Source organism: Coffea eugenioides, chromosome 1 (assembly GCF_003713205.1).
Source record: "Coffea eugenioides isolate CCC68of chromosome 1, Ceug_1.0, whole genome shotgun sequence".
Classification (NCBI taxonomy): Eukaryota; Viridiplantae; Streptophyta; class Magnoliopsida; order Gentianales; family Rubiaceae; genus Coffea; species Coffea eugenioides.
In genome coordinates, this window is record NC_040035.1 from 38,098,679 (window position 1) to 38,112,690 (window position 14,012).

Genomic DNA, 14,012 nt, shown 5'->3' on the forward strand with positions numbered 1-14,012 from the left:
ATTGTTTTTGAAAAAAAAGTATTTGAAAATTTGAAATTCAAAAGAACGTCATTTTATTTTATTTTTTATTTTCTGTAATAGAATTTTGTTAGTAATTTATTTCAAAAAGATTTTTAGTAATTTTGTTATAGTAATTTTATTTATTTTAAGCCCTAAAGAAATAATCAGTAAAAGCATGACAATTAATTAATGAGACAAAACTTTGGTTTAGGCATTAATGACATAACCTATTCAAATTGTTTAAAATTTGAATTGGGTCGAGAATCTGAATTTAAATATCTTTTAGATTTTCAAATTACACATTTTAATTTTTCTAACGTTAAACTATAGTAGCAATTGGAGATCGGTAAATATTGAATTGCATTGAAAAATAAAAAAGAGAGACAACATATTATGTAGGACAAAAAAAAACAAGAATATTGACATTACATAGCTTTATATTGCAAACAAATGATGATTTGCAAATTACACAAACTTTATTGAAAAGGAAATAAAAGAATGCTAAAGCCATAATAATCAAGAACTGAAATGCATGACCAAATGCAATCCTTGCTCAATTCCACAATTTCCATCTTCTGCAGCTTCTTATTCTTTATCCTCAATTGATGTCTTCTGTCCGAGGAGTGGATCAATAGCCTTGTCTTCAGCTTCAGAATTCTTTGAATCTGACTTGTACTTGTACCATGAAGACCAGTAGAGATAGTTAGCAAAGTTGAGAAAACTTAGGATGGCAAGAAACCAGTAGAAAAGCTCCAACTTATTCTGGTTCAGATATGGTGCCTCTAACCAGCCTTGTTTGCTTGGAGTGACCCTCTTGGTAACAGCATTAACAATGCTGACAAAGGCAGTACTCAAGAAATATCCAAATGAGAGAGATAACAATGCAAAAGAAGTAGCAAGAGATCTCATCCCATTGGGAGCTTCCTTGTAAAAGAATTCCATCAGTCCAACCATTGCAAACATGTCTGCAATTCCGAAAACACCATACTGGAAAGCAAGCCAGAAAAGGCTCATTTTCTTAGGCGGAACCAGCAGTGCTTGATCCCTTCTTTTGACCTCAATAACTCCAGCTATTCCCATTGAGATAATTGAGAGCACAAGGCCAACGCCTGCACGCTGAAGTTGTGTGATACCTGATGGATGGCCTGTGATTTTTCGTGCGAGTGGGACGATTAAGAACTCGTAGAGTGGTATAAGAATAGCCATGAAAAGAAGTGGGATCACTGGAATTGAAGCTGTAGGGATCTGTATGGATCCTATATGAGCATCCATGTCGTATCCTTGAAGAACTGAAAATGTCTGCAACTGAGCCAAGCATGTATTCATTATAACTGTGCTCAAAAGTATTGGGAGCATTCTTGTCAGTATTTTTACTTCTTCCACTTGTGTCACTGTGCATACTTTCCAAGGCTGTGGAGACATCTCGTCTTTAAGGACGGCAGCCTTGTCTAAAATCCTGTTAAACAAATGATCTTATTCAAAGAAATTGCCAATGCAATTGAGTTACTTACAGTGTCTAATTAGCGCAGAGCCCATATACTAATTCCAACTGTTTCAACTGAGTGATGAACTACCTGAATTGGCTAGTGTGTGCAATCGCTTCTTCAGATGCATCTCTTTCTTTGTCATCAATCTCATATAACTCATTGGAATTTTCTGGTACTGATAATTTTCTGTTTCGAATGGCTGCAACAATAACCTGGAACACCATGTCATAATGGAGGACAACAATGAGTCAATAAAACGTTAAACTCAAGTATTCAAAGGAGATATGCATAATGCATGTATGGTGGAAAGTAACAGCAAATTAACCTGAGATATCTTTATCAGAGGGCTTGTGGCTAGAGGTTGGTAACAGTAGAAAGGCTTTCCAAGTGCAAGAACTACAAAACCGACAAATGCACCAACCAAACCAATGAAAAATCCCCAGTACCAAGCTTTGTTCATTGCTACCCAGACCACAGCAGTAACACCTATTATTGATCCAATGTTTACACTGAACTGATAATAGTTGAAATAGCTTGCAAGTCCCTTAGCTCCCTTTGGATCTTTTGAATCAAATTGATCAGCACCAAGTGCTGCAACTGATCCCTTAACTCCACCACCACCAAGAGCTAATAGACTAATGGATGCGTAAAACATGACAGCTTGACCACCTTTCACACAAGTTGATTTTTGGCAAGGATCAGGCTGGAACTTATCAGAATACGCTTGGATGGTGAGCAAAACCAACCCCTGAAGCAAAGAACATCATAAGATCAGTGCGAAAAAGGGAGTGAGGAAATGCTCATCAGCTAGCCAGATTTCATGTTTATGTAATTTACCAGGATTTCCAAGAATCCAAACAGTAAGCATGTGTAGAGTCTGTTCAAGTAAGTGTCTGATATGAAACCTCCCAATATTGTGAGCAAGAAAGTTGATCCCAAGAAATTTGTGAGGGTGTTTGCAGAAGTGGATAGATTAAATTGCATCACCAAATGAAAGTAGAGAACAATTGTCGACATGTTGGCGACGAATCCAATATTTTCCAGAGTTGCCAAAACTAACAAGAAGACAGCAAAAAATAGATATTATTTTCATCCATGAGATAAACTTATTCCCCAGTTGTATAAACATGCATTTGAGGAGCAACTTCACACACACACACATGTATATTTTAGTTTGAATTTGGAAGGGTCAAAATCTGAGTTTTATCCTAGCATTGCAAGAAAGATAAACTTTCTAGTCAAGGAAAATATGATGAATTTTTAAGTCTTAGAAGTGACAGGAAAAATCTTAAAAATCTTAAAAGTGTCATGTTACATTACATGCTACTGTCACGTAGTATACCCTGACTCTCTAATATTTCTGTGCAATTGTCTTTCCATTGATACATCATACATCAGCTATTGATAAAAAGGCCTACAAATTTAAACTTACAAACTCACCAAATACAAATATGCAAGCCCTGAATCCACCTTTTTTCTTGTTCCCTGAACTCATTGAAGATTGGATGGTCTTTCCATCCTGCCAAAAAAAAAAAAAACCACTTGATGTCAATGAATAGTAAGTATTTGTTTGCTTTCCTAGTATTAAGCATCATACCATCTTTCTATGGCTCAAATGCACTCCACCTTAATTGTGAAATGCTGAATATACTTCAAATGCTTGATGGAAAAAGACCTCATGGGATTGCCTATTTATGCGTTCAAATTCAGTACCTCATCCAACTCTAGAGAATGATTATCATATTCTCAATTTTGTGCCTTTATGCATCCCTTCATTGCTTGCCTGACTTCTAAAACTAGACGAATTTACGTGAGTCCAAATAAAAGTATAGTTTTCTTCATTCGGTCAGACTGACAAAATATCAGCACAGACATCAATTGATAAATGTCCAAGGCTACTAGAATCAAGCAACAAAATACTTATGTTTCTTAATTGTTTAATGTTTTTGGGTCTTTGTAATATGGTGCAGTTTGATGAAATATATATATATACATATATATATATATATATATATGTATATATATAGGATAGTGTACAAAGGGATTTCCAACTAGATGAAACTTCTTTTATACAAACTACAAAACAAATTAGTGCATCCTCGGTCAAAAAGAAGTACATTGGACTAACAAATTAGCTGGGAATTAACCTTTTTTTTTAATGTATGTTGCATTACCAAATACCAAGATATCACTCCAGTCGCAGTTGGAAACATTGTTCCATTTCGTTGGTTTCAATTCTATCCTTCAAAGAGAGATTTTTTTTAACACTTTTTGTGTGCAATTTTTTTTTAACACTTTGTTTTTACTGTAATTCTATCCTTCAAAGAAAGATTAATTAGCAGCATCTTTTATATATAACTTCAACACTTTTATTTATGATTTAGTATATTTTGCAATTTCTTTAGATAGCTTTCAATTTACTTTGAGATGTTATCTTTTTTTAAAATTTCTTGCATGTATTTCCTAAGTGGAAATTTCGTTTCTAATATGATTTAAATATTTCAAAAAAAAAAACTGCCAATGTTTAAAAGAATTTTTCAAAATATCAAATTTTCTAAACAGTATTGAGAAATGATACAAGTAAGAATGTCCCACTATCTTTAGCATTTGCAGGTAGTGTGTAAACAATAATATGAATCTCCCAATTAATTAAATTAGCTTGTCAATACTTTGAAGCAAAAAACTAGCAATAGTGGTAATTTGTTTTGCCTTTTGTTTTGGCCAAACAGAAGTATGCCTACAAGGAATGGCCTGGCTTCATGAGAAAATACAACAAAAAGGGTTTGGGAGGAATTAGAATTTTTTTAATGAAATTTATCCTGGAAGTCATTTGGAATTCTTCAAAATTGTCAGGTATTTTATGCTAAATCACAATCATCTGCTAATTATGGCTTTTAATTACTCGTCTTATGGCGAAGATTCCATTCTCCTTACCTATTGTTCCTTTCACTTTGTATTTTCCTTCTTCAAAAAAAAAAAAAAAAAAAGATTATGTGCTCATGTTTAGTGTTTATATATGGAAGCATAATAATATTGACCAAAAAAAACTTTTTATCCATCAAAATTAACGTCATTTTTCCGTATCACACTTGAACTTCTTTGCAAACTAAATAAATATATATATTTTCTTGCATAAAAAAAAGGACAAACTCTCATGTATTTCAAAATTTGTCCCACAACAATCTAATATTTTTCAAAAGTATATCTAAAACTTGGGGTCCAATTAAAAAATTCTCATAGAAAGAGAGTATTGAGCCAATTCGGTTTAGGTGTATTGGTTATCAAATAAAGGGTTAATTCCACTTTGTCCCCCCAAACTTTGGATGATTACCCACTTCAGTCCTTAAACTTCAAAATGGGACACTTAAATCCCTAAACTTATAAAATGGGACACTTAAATCCCTAAATCCTTATAAAATGGGACACTTCGACCACCAATGGCATTCAGGATTTGTTAACAATTTTTCTTAAGTGGGAGGTATTTATAAGTTTAAGAACTGAAGTGGGTAATCATCCTCCTTTGAAATGCAGACACTTTGCTGTAGAAAATTTAAAATTTTACCTACAACTAAACACGAGATCCACCTCATTTCCTGTATCGTTAGTGCATAGACAAGAAGAACCCTTCAAAATTATGTATGTAGTGCTTACTACCTAGAGGGACAAAATTATCATGAGATTTTTTATAATATCACTTAGCCTTATTGAGATTTCAAAACTATCACTGATCTCCCTCAGTTTTGCAAAATGATTACACATGCCCTCACTTAAGACTTTATTCACATAACAAATAAACGGACCTCAAAAAACTAAAGGAAAAAATAAACAAAAGTCACTTCTTTATATTCCCCATCTCCCCAACGTTCCCTCTCAATCAATTTTGAATGATTAAGATATATCTTTAGTGATAGTGGCAGTTTAGTCAATTCTATTTTTTATATTAGCGATTGTACTGGATATCTATGTAATCTCTTTGGTGATTTTGTTAGATTTCTTAATTAAGTTTGTTCAACTTGAAGGTTCGAGTCATGGGTTAGGAAGAAAAAGAGAGTTTATGAGGAATTGGTTTTGGACATATAAATTTGGGTTGCTGTTAGCGTATTTATCTACAAACACATTTTTTTTTCAAATAAAGCTATAATTTCCTTTGAAAAAATGTAATGCCTTCCTACATTATAGTTTAGGATTTTCATTTAAAATTTATATTATTCTTAAGCTTTTGTAAGACAAACAATAAAAATAAAGGATGTATGTGATATTTTTAAAATCTCAAGAGTTTAAAGTGATGCTATCGAAAAATTTAGGGGAAGTCTATAAAACTAATTCTTTGTAGGAAGGTAACTTTTTGACAATTTAAGTACTCGCCTAGTTATAAGTCTCTTGTGGGACCTCAAAGGATATCGGCTTTTGGGGTTCCCTCGGGGTTTAGGTTTGTACAAATTGACGTAAGCTCTTTGGGCTTCGAAAGAAAAAAAAAAGTACTCACCTAGTCCCAGATAGGGCCATGCTATGCACACAACTCTTTGCGATGTTTATACAAATACAACATACGAGATATTCATTAGTGCAGCTTCATTGGATTGAATTTACTTTGTTGTTTATTAGGGGGAAAAAAATTAACAAACGATTATCCATGCTGTTAAATATGTCCAAATCAAAGGTTGTCAGAACCATTTTAAATACTTATTAAGTCCTTTAAAATCTGTATTTATGTCAATTGAGCCCAACAAAAACCAATTTCATCAAATCTTAATCGGAATTATTGTTCCATTGTTGCCTCTTGGCTTATAAATTTGTATGAATTTCATCCATAGTAAGTGAAACAAATTTAATATTTGGGGGGCAAATAGCATTAATTATTGTTAAAAAAGTAAAATTAAATAGTGAATGAAAGTTAATAAATTAAAAAGGAATGACCACTAAAATGAGCTAAATTTAGCTCTATTCCACGAGAATTTAAGACATAAACTAGAAGATACTCAAAGTCAGGTATCCAATCCAATTTGATTATACTAGAAATGTAATGAAAATCAGCAATCTTGAAAACATTTGAGACCGGATTCTATATATATTCCTACTCTTATTTCAAAAAGTTGAGTTTACAATTCATAGCAACTCAAAAACTAATCATGGGCTATGCAATAGCATTTTTGGGGAGTGTGAATATTAGGCCTTGCGCAGTAGCCTCCATCAGGGTATCCTCTTTTATCACAAATCTGGAAACTGAGAGCATAAACCTTGTTATATCAGCCTTATGACGTTTGTTTCATCTGCCACAACAATTGCTGTAGTACAAACACATGAGAAAAGAAAATATCAGTAACAAATTTTGGACATACAATTAACAATAAACTCCATGAATACTGTTGGTAGCAATTATTTTGGCCCAAAAAAAAAAGAAAGAAAGAAAGATTTTGTTTAATGAAGCCCTCGTTAAGACAGGTTTCAAATACTTAATTTTTCGAAATAGTGAAGTTAAACGGTAAAGCGTTCAAATGCGAGGGAGGGGTAATGTATGTGCATTCAAATGATAAGTTTAGTGTAAATTAAATGTACTAAGTACTAACGAGTGCATATTGGCGGTCAAGAACTTTTTAAACAGAAAGGAAAAAGAAAAACTCTTTGAAAAATGTCTAATTCTATTTTTCATGTTCCCTTGTCGCTTAATATGGATGAATTTTCACCTGAACTTGAAAGGAGATGAAACAAAGCATTCCCACTAGGGTGAATGCTCTAATAACAATGGAGATGGCACTCACAGCCTTTTCTTTTCTTTTTTTTTTTTATAAATGCTCTAATAGATATTAGAAGAGATGAGATGTTATTGTTTGTTAATTGGAAATGATGTTGCTCTAACGCCTACTTATAGGGCATCAAGCATTTGAAATTTAGAGAAGGTCATAAATTCGTGACTATTGCTGTTCATGTTGTTATGGAATGTGTTTAGTCTAAATATTGCGTTTTTCTGTTTTAGCCAAACACTTGAATAAAACAGGCTTGAAAAGGAAACTATCCAGAAAAGGAAAAAAAATCTAGGATCCTAACACGAAAAAATCAGTAATATTAATAGGACAGGTTTATAAGGATATGGTATAGGCTGGAGATATTGTCAAAGCAATAAGCTTTCTCCTACAGCAAATTTTACTCAAATGTCCAAAATTTCCTCCACCAGTCAATTCCGTATATTTTTCTTGATTTTCCTAAGTCCATTAAGCACTGACTCATTCTTCTCGTCAATCGTTTTTATTACCTTCTTCTCTATCTGTCTCTTTCTGTCATTAATTCATCAATTATTTTTATGATTTACTAACTTGGCTTTGGCTTTAATATTTTTTCATATGCTAATTCCATCTCTCTCCAATTAAGTTTTTTCCTATTCTTTTTTTTTCCTTCTTCTCTATCTCTCTATCTCTCTCACACTACACAGATTAATTCACCAACTATTTTCATGATCCCAACTGAACCGAGAGAACCGACGGGGACTGAATCACCGTCGGATCATACGGGTGCACCACACACTAGTATGGATTGAGAAGAAGCTACGTGGTGACACATTGATGGGAGGTAAGGTTTGAACTCTTGATATCTCATCCCACAATACATGTGGTGGTAACTCCTCTAAAGGAAGTTGGTTAATTATTTTCATGATTTACTAACTTGGTTTTGCGTTTAAGGTTTTTTTATAGGGTTTTCACTTAACACATCTAATATTCACATAACATATCATGTATATATATATATATTTATATAATAATTATTATTACTTTTTCTTGCATTTATATACTTTTTCTATTTAATTTTACCTACTCTTCCTTATATTTATTTATTTTTTTAATTAATCTTATATTCCTAAAAATATAACACCTAAGTACCCGTTAGACGGACCGTTTTCCATGTAGGAAAGGTCAAAGGTCTTTTACCCTAATCGGTGAGTGACCATTTTCCTTAAGGGATAATTGCAGAAACCTCCCTTGAGATTTCTGACATTTGCACTGACCTCCCCTCTAGGTTTAGAAATTGCATTCACCTCCCCTGAACAGTAACAATTCGTTGCAGAAACCTCCTTGACAGCTTTTGTAGAAGTGAGATAAGAATTTTCTTCCAATTTTACCCTTACTTGCTTGACAATTATTATTTCCTTGACAATTGCTTAACTAATTATCTAATTAGTTAATAGTTAAACTAATTATCTAATTATCTAATTAACTATTAACTAATTAACTAATTATCTAATTAACTTATTAACTAATTAACTAATTAACTAAAGCTGTTGTCTGTCCGAAACTAACTAACTATTTGCATGTTAAACTAATTAACTGCTTAACTAATTATCTAATTAATTAATTAACTAATTTTTGTTTATCTAATTAACTAATTATCTAATTAACTAATTAACTAAAACTGTTGTCTATCCGAAACTAACAAACTATTTGCATGTTAAACTAATTAACTAATTAACTAACTAACTAATTAACAAACTATTTGCAAAAATGGCTATCGTTTCCCTTCCCTAAGGATGATCTCTAATTTAATTGCACAAGAATATCCAAATCAACAAATCAAAACATAGTTTAAAAAGTATGCAAAATTAAATTTTCATCCGCTAAAGTTGTATCAAAATAAAAAATTTGCAATTCAGTAGAATAAAATAAAGGGGTGATATTTGTATGTCGCACAGGGCTTATCTAGTGCGTTTTACCCTCTCCGTGTGGTTGGCGGGCTATTGTACAAGATGAAATTTACCGAATGCACATTCTCGAGTAGCGGCTGTGGGTTTGCTTGTCAACAAAATAAATAAATAAATAAATAAAAGGGATGACATAGTAAAATAAATTGCTATTATTCATCAAAATAAGGTTATACATTCCATAGTAACTCAGAATCATCACACGAAGATCACACAATTCCAAGGCTTCTTATTATTCAATGGGCTATGCAATAGCAATTAACGTAGGGTGAATCAATAGAAGGCCTTCTGCAAACGCCTCCATCAGGGTATTTTTCTTTCTTACAAGTTGCAATACACTCTGCAATTGTTGTGCATAGACCCTGGTATATCAGCCATGTCTCATTTGTTACATCGGCCATGACAATTGCTACAAAGTACAAGGAAAAAGAGAAAAGAAATTATCAGATTGTCCAAAAAAAAAAAATCACTTGTGGTAATAGTTGTCATTAAATCTTTTGGAAAAATGTCTAATTTTAACTTTTATATTGAGTTTGTCCTTTAATTTTGAATTGATGAAAAATAAAAAGAAAAGCAGATTAGTAATTCGTTTAAGGTACACTTTTACTTAATTACATTTTTTGTTTTGCATATAACCTTAATCAAAAGGAAAAAGGGTCCTTACCTGGACCAGAAAGCAAACCATAACAAAGCAATCCCATGAGAATGGATGCTCTAAAGATGATACCCATAGCCATTCTTGCAGTTGTTTGGCATGTGAATGCCAGGCAATAGAGCCGAAGAAGAGAAGAATTGTGCTTTTGAGTCCTATTTATGGCAGATGCAGGATTTGAGAGATTCCAATGTCCATAATTACATTTATTGCTATGGTCCATTTCCTTATGGAATTTGTTTATAGACATAATAGATATTAAAGGCATTGATTAACTTTTCAAATTGGAATATCTTGTACTAATGTCTTAATTTATTTTAATTGTGTCATGTACAGATCTTATGATTTTCTTTTTATACTTAATTACCTTCCCAAACCTCTTGTTCAATTGTTAGAAACAGATTTAGGTTGATATATTTTTGGCTATTTTCCGTTGATAAGTCTTCTTTATTGTCCACTCCAAAAGGTCTACCTTTAAGCAATTGTTTTCTTACCAATTAGCACTTCAAAATTTTTATATATACCCAATTTAATTAAAGTTATTATTTATTATTATAAAGAAAATACTATTTGTTACTTTTCTTTCTTGAAAGGCTAAGAAGTTGTCCTTTTTAGTCAATGTTTTACTCGTGAATTTATTTAGGTCCATTTTTTTTTGTATGTGAGATTGAAAGTTTTAATTTCTTTTAGCTTCTTTAAAAGTAGATTGAGCCATCCATCAATAGCATGAATTTTGTTTAGTTCGTCTTGCACTGAGTAATTTCTTAAGATTGGAGACCAAATTAGTTTTAATCAAATCATAAAGAGCCAAATTAATTCATTTCGCTTCCCATCTCTATGGATTGGAGCCTCCCTTGAATAAAAATAAAGAAACGAAAAAATAATTCATTCTCAAGCAACAGCAAGTTAAATTTATTTGACGAAACAATCTCCACCAAATATACAATGCAATTTGAAAAAAAAAAATTTATTTTACTTCTATATTATCTACTTTTCCCCTATAGAGGACATTCTTGAAAATCCGATGAAAAATATAGGAAAGTGAAGGAAAGTTAATTATTTTTTCCCTTTGTGGTTGTCTTGTTAGTAGGAAAGTCAGAAAATTTTCTGTCTTTTTCTCCATTAGATTTTGTAGGAAAATAGTTAGTTAGACACATTACTCAAAATAACTATCACTAATTTTCAAAACTTTCCATTTTCTCTTAATAAAGTGATTTATTAAGTATCACATTCTTACTTATTAGTTTTTTTCTTACTAATGTCATTTAGTTTAGCTAATTTTTCCCTTATTACAACATAAAATAGGGTTCCAAAACTAGGCCTATCATTAGGCTGGGCTTGCCCGAGCCAACCCGCTTGGCCCTAAATTTACTAGGTTAAGATTTATGTAATGTGCGTTGAGTTGGATTTGTGCTAAAATATTTTCTCCAATTTGAACGTGAGTTGCGTTTGGACTGCACTAAGCTTAACCCATTTAAAACTCGACTTGACTAATACATGTGATTAGGCCTGTCAACGGTCCAGGTTTAGACCCGGACCCGGACCGGATCCGTGAAATTTTTGCGGGTACAGGTAAGGATTTAATTCTGTTACCCGGATCCGGATCCGGATCTGTTTTGTCAAACAAAAAAAAAGGTCGGATACAGAATATAGTATTCCGGCCCATATTAGACCCGGATCCGGATATAAATGGATTAATAATTTAAAAAATATATATTTATCAATATAATTAGATTAAGGTGATGTATTTGAGTAAAGTCAATTTGATTTCTTTTCTTATTTGTTTTTTTTTTGTATTAGTTAGAAATTAGTTTACAAATATATTTTTTTCTCATTTTTATTAGAAATTGTAAGTTTTGATAATTTTTCCGGTAGGCCCGACTCGGATCCGAGACCCGTCGGATCCGGATCCGGAACATAGAGTAGAAGACCCGTCGGGTAAACGGGTCGGATCCGGGTCCGATATGATATACAGGGTCCGGGTCCGGAATAATGAATTTCAGCCCGGATCCGGCCCGTTGACAAGCCTACATGTGATGAGACTACTAAAGTACTAAAATGACTGTATTTTAGATGGCTAATTTTATAGTAAATTGGTTTTCCCCATCTCTAGTCAATAAGTTTATGGATGTTATGATAAGTTGTAATACTTCACCTCATGAAATTCAAACTTCTTTTTGATGTTGCAACCTTTTTATTTATATATTATAGAATGTTTATGGGTTTGTTAATAGTTTCGTTTAACTAGATTTCGTTAATGTGAAAAATATATCACTTGAGTTTGGGCCTATCCGAATTAAACTCATTACCCGATCTTTTTTGTGAGCGAGCATGAATTACAAACTTGTGAACCTAATTGAGCTGAAATTAGACTCAAAAGAATGGCAGTTTATATGACTTGAGTTTGAACACGTCAAATCCAACTCACTCACTTGATAGGCCTATTCAAAACATACAGCTTTCAGCTTTTGTGTGATTCAAAATACATTTGAAGGTGTATTTTTTATTGAGTAAATCTTATATACATTGACAGTTCATACACTGTCACCGTTGAATCCATGACACATATGCAAAAATTAAATTTTAAATTCAAATTTTGCATAGTTGTCATTCATCTAACGCTGACAGTGTAGGAAATATTAATCCTTTTTTATTTGGTAGAAATCACAAAATTTAATCACAACTACCATTTGGTATACGTTGAAACGCCACAGTATAGAGCAATAAAAGATTAAAAATGACTAACAGAGCTACAAGGAAATGACCCCATTCCCTTTTTTTTTTCCTTCTATTTTCTCCATTTGATAAAAATCCGAAGCCCCTGATACATGCAAACAGATCTTCCATTCTTTACTAGTTGTTTTAGCAATATACTGTCCTATGGATAAAACAGTATATTGCTTTTTGGAAGCCATCTGAATACGAGCGTTTTAAACTTGATCGTTGTTTTGGTTGTTAAGTGCGCATTTGATGCAGACTATGAATAAACATTTACCATAGAAATATTAATAGTTTGACTACAAATCTTAATACCAACAAATTATGGCATACGACATAACTGCAGTAAAATGTTTGCCAGATAATAGCTATTATGTTCTAGTATCAGGATTGCCATTGTTAGTGTAATTATTAATGCGACAAGGGAGTTTAGTGTAATTTTCGAAACCTGAAAGGAGACCAGTGAAATAGTCAAAAACCTCACGGGAGGTTTCTAAAATTATCCCAAAAGAAAAACATAACTATTTTCTCATTGATACGTGACAATAATAGGTTACATTGTTATTTACCCAAAGAAATTTGCTGTTTGGTTTTGCCAATTGGTATTATGAAACTTCCCCTTTTAGCAGTCTTTAACCACGAGGAAAAAAGCAATTCCATTCTCTGATTTTAGTTGATTAGCTAGTGGCAAGACTTGGAAACTTGAACTAAATTGTTATCGTCCAGTCTTGATCATAAATTACGAGAACAAAGAGAGGGGAAGGAAATTCATTTTGTCATATTTCCATTGGATCACCAAAATGGAAGTGAGCAGAAAACTTGCGATAAGGAAATGCATGTTTAGGCATCATAACTATTCCCTACCCAATTGAGTCACAGATTGCTATTAGGTCGTTTGATGAGTTCTTGTTTTGTACATTGGGTTTTTTTGGCATGCCATTTTTAATTTTTTTTCCCTAACGATTGCTAAAATGGAGAAGTTAGAATCTTGTAGCAGTAAATTTTTTTGTGAAAATATAGAAAAATTACTTGTGGTAAGTGAAGATCATTTAATCATAATTTTGGATGTACCGGCACTACAAAATATTTGGTGCTGTCATGTTCGCTTGATTTGAAGAAGCATTTGTAATTGGGTTTTCAACACACACACACACACACATAAATATGCCTTATGGGCACATGTTAAGATATATTTCATGTGTTATATTTTTAAAAATATAAGATTTATTAGGAAAAGTAAATAAATAGTAATTGTTAAGATTAATTAGGTAAGATTAAATAGGAAAAGTATATAAATACACGAGATAATAATAATTATTAGTATGTGTATACATATAATAGTTTAAATGAATATTAGGCAGAAAAACCTATTTATATGTATATCTGTGTACGCGCGCACGCACACACCGCACACATACACACACACACACATATATATATTCCGACATTTCTCTGAGCTGACTTTAAG

General features: G+C 32.4%; 1 protein-coding gene across 1 annotated transcript; it reads right to left on the reverse strand.

The window, feature by feature from the left end:
• Positions 1 to 585: 585 nt before the first annotated feature.
• LOC113771936 (protein NRT1/ PTR FAMILY 4.6-like) lies at positions 586 to 10,049 on the reverse strand. Its single transcript, XM_027316485.1, has 7 exons — positions 9,839 to 10,049; positions 9,438 to 9,583; positions 2,928 to 3,006; positions 2,325 to 2,542; positions 1,813 to 2,235; positions 1,575 to 1,699; positions 586 to 1,456 (listed from the first exon to the last, which is right to left on the reverse strand). The coding sequence occupies exons 1-7, from the start codon at positions 10,047 to 10,049 to the stop codon at positions 586 to 588; spliced, it is 2,073 nt and encodes a 690-aa protein (XP_027172286.1).
• Between the last annotated feature and the right edge of the window lie 3,963 nt (positions 10,050 to 14,012).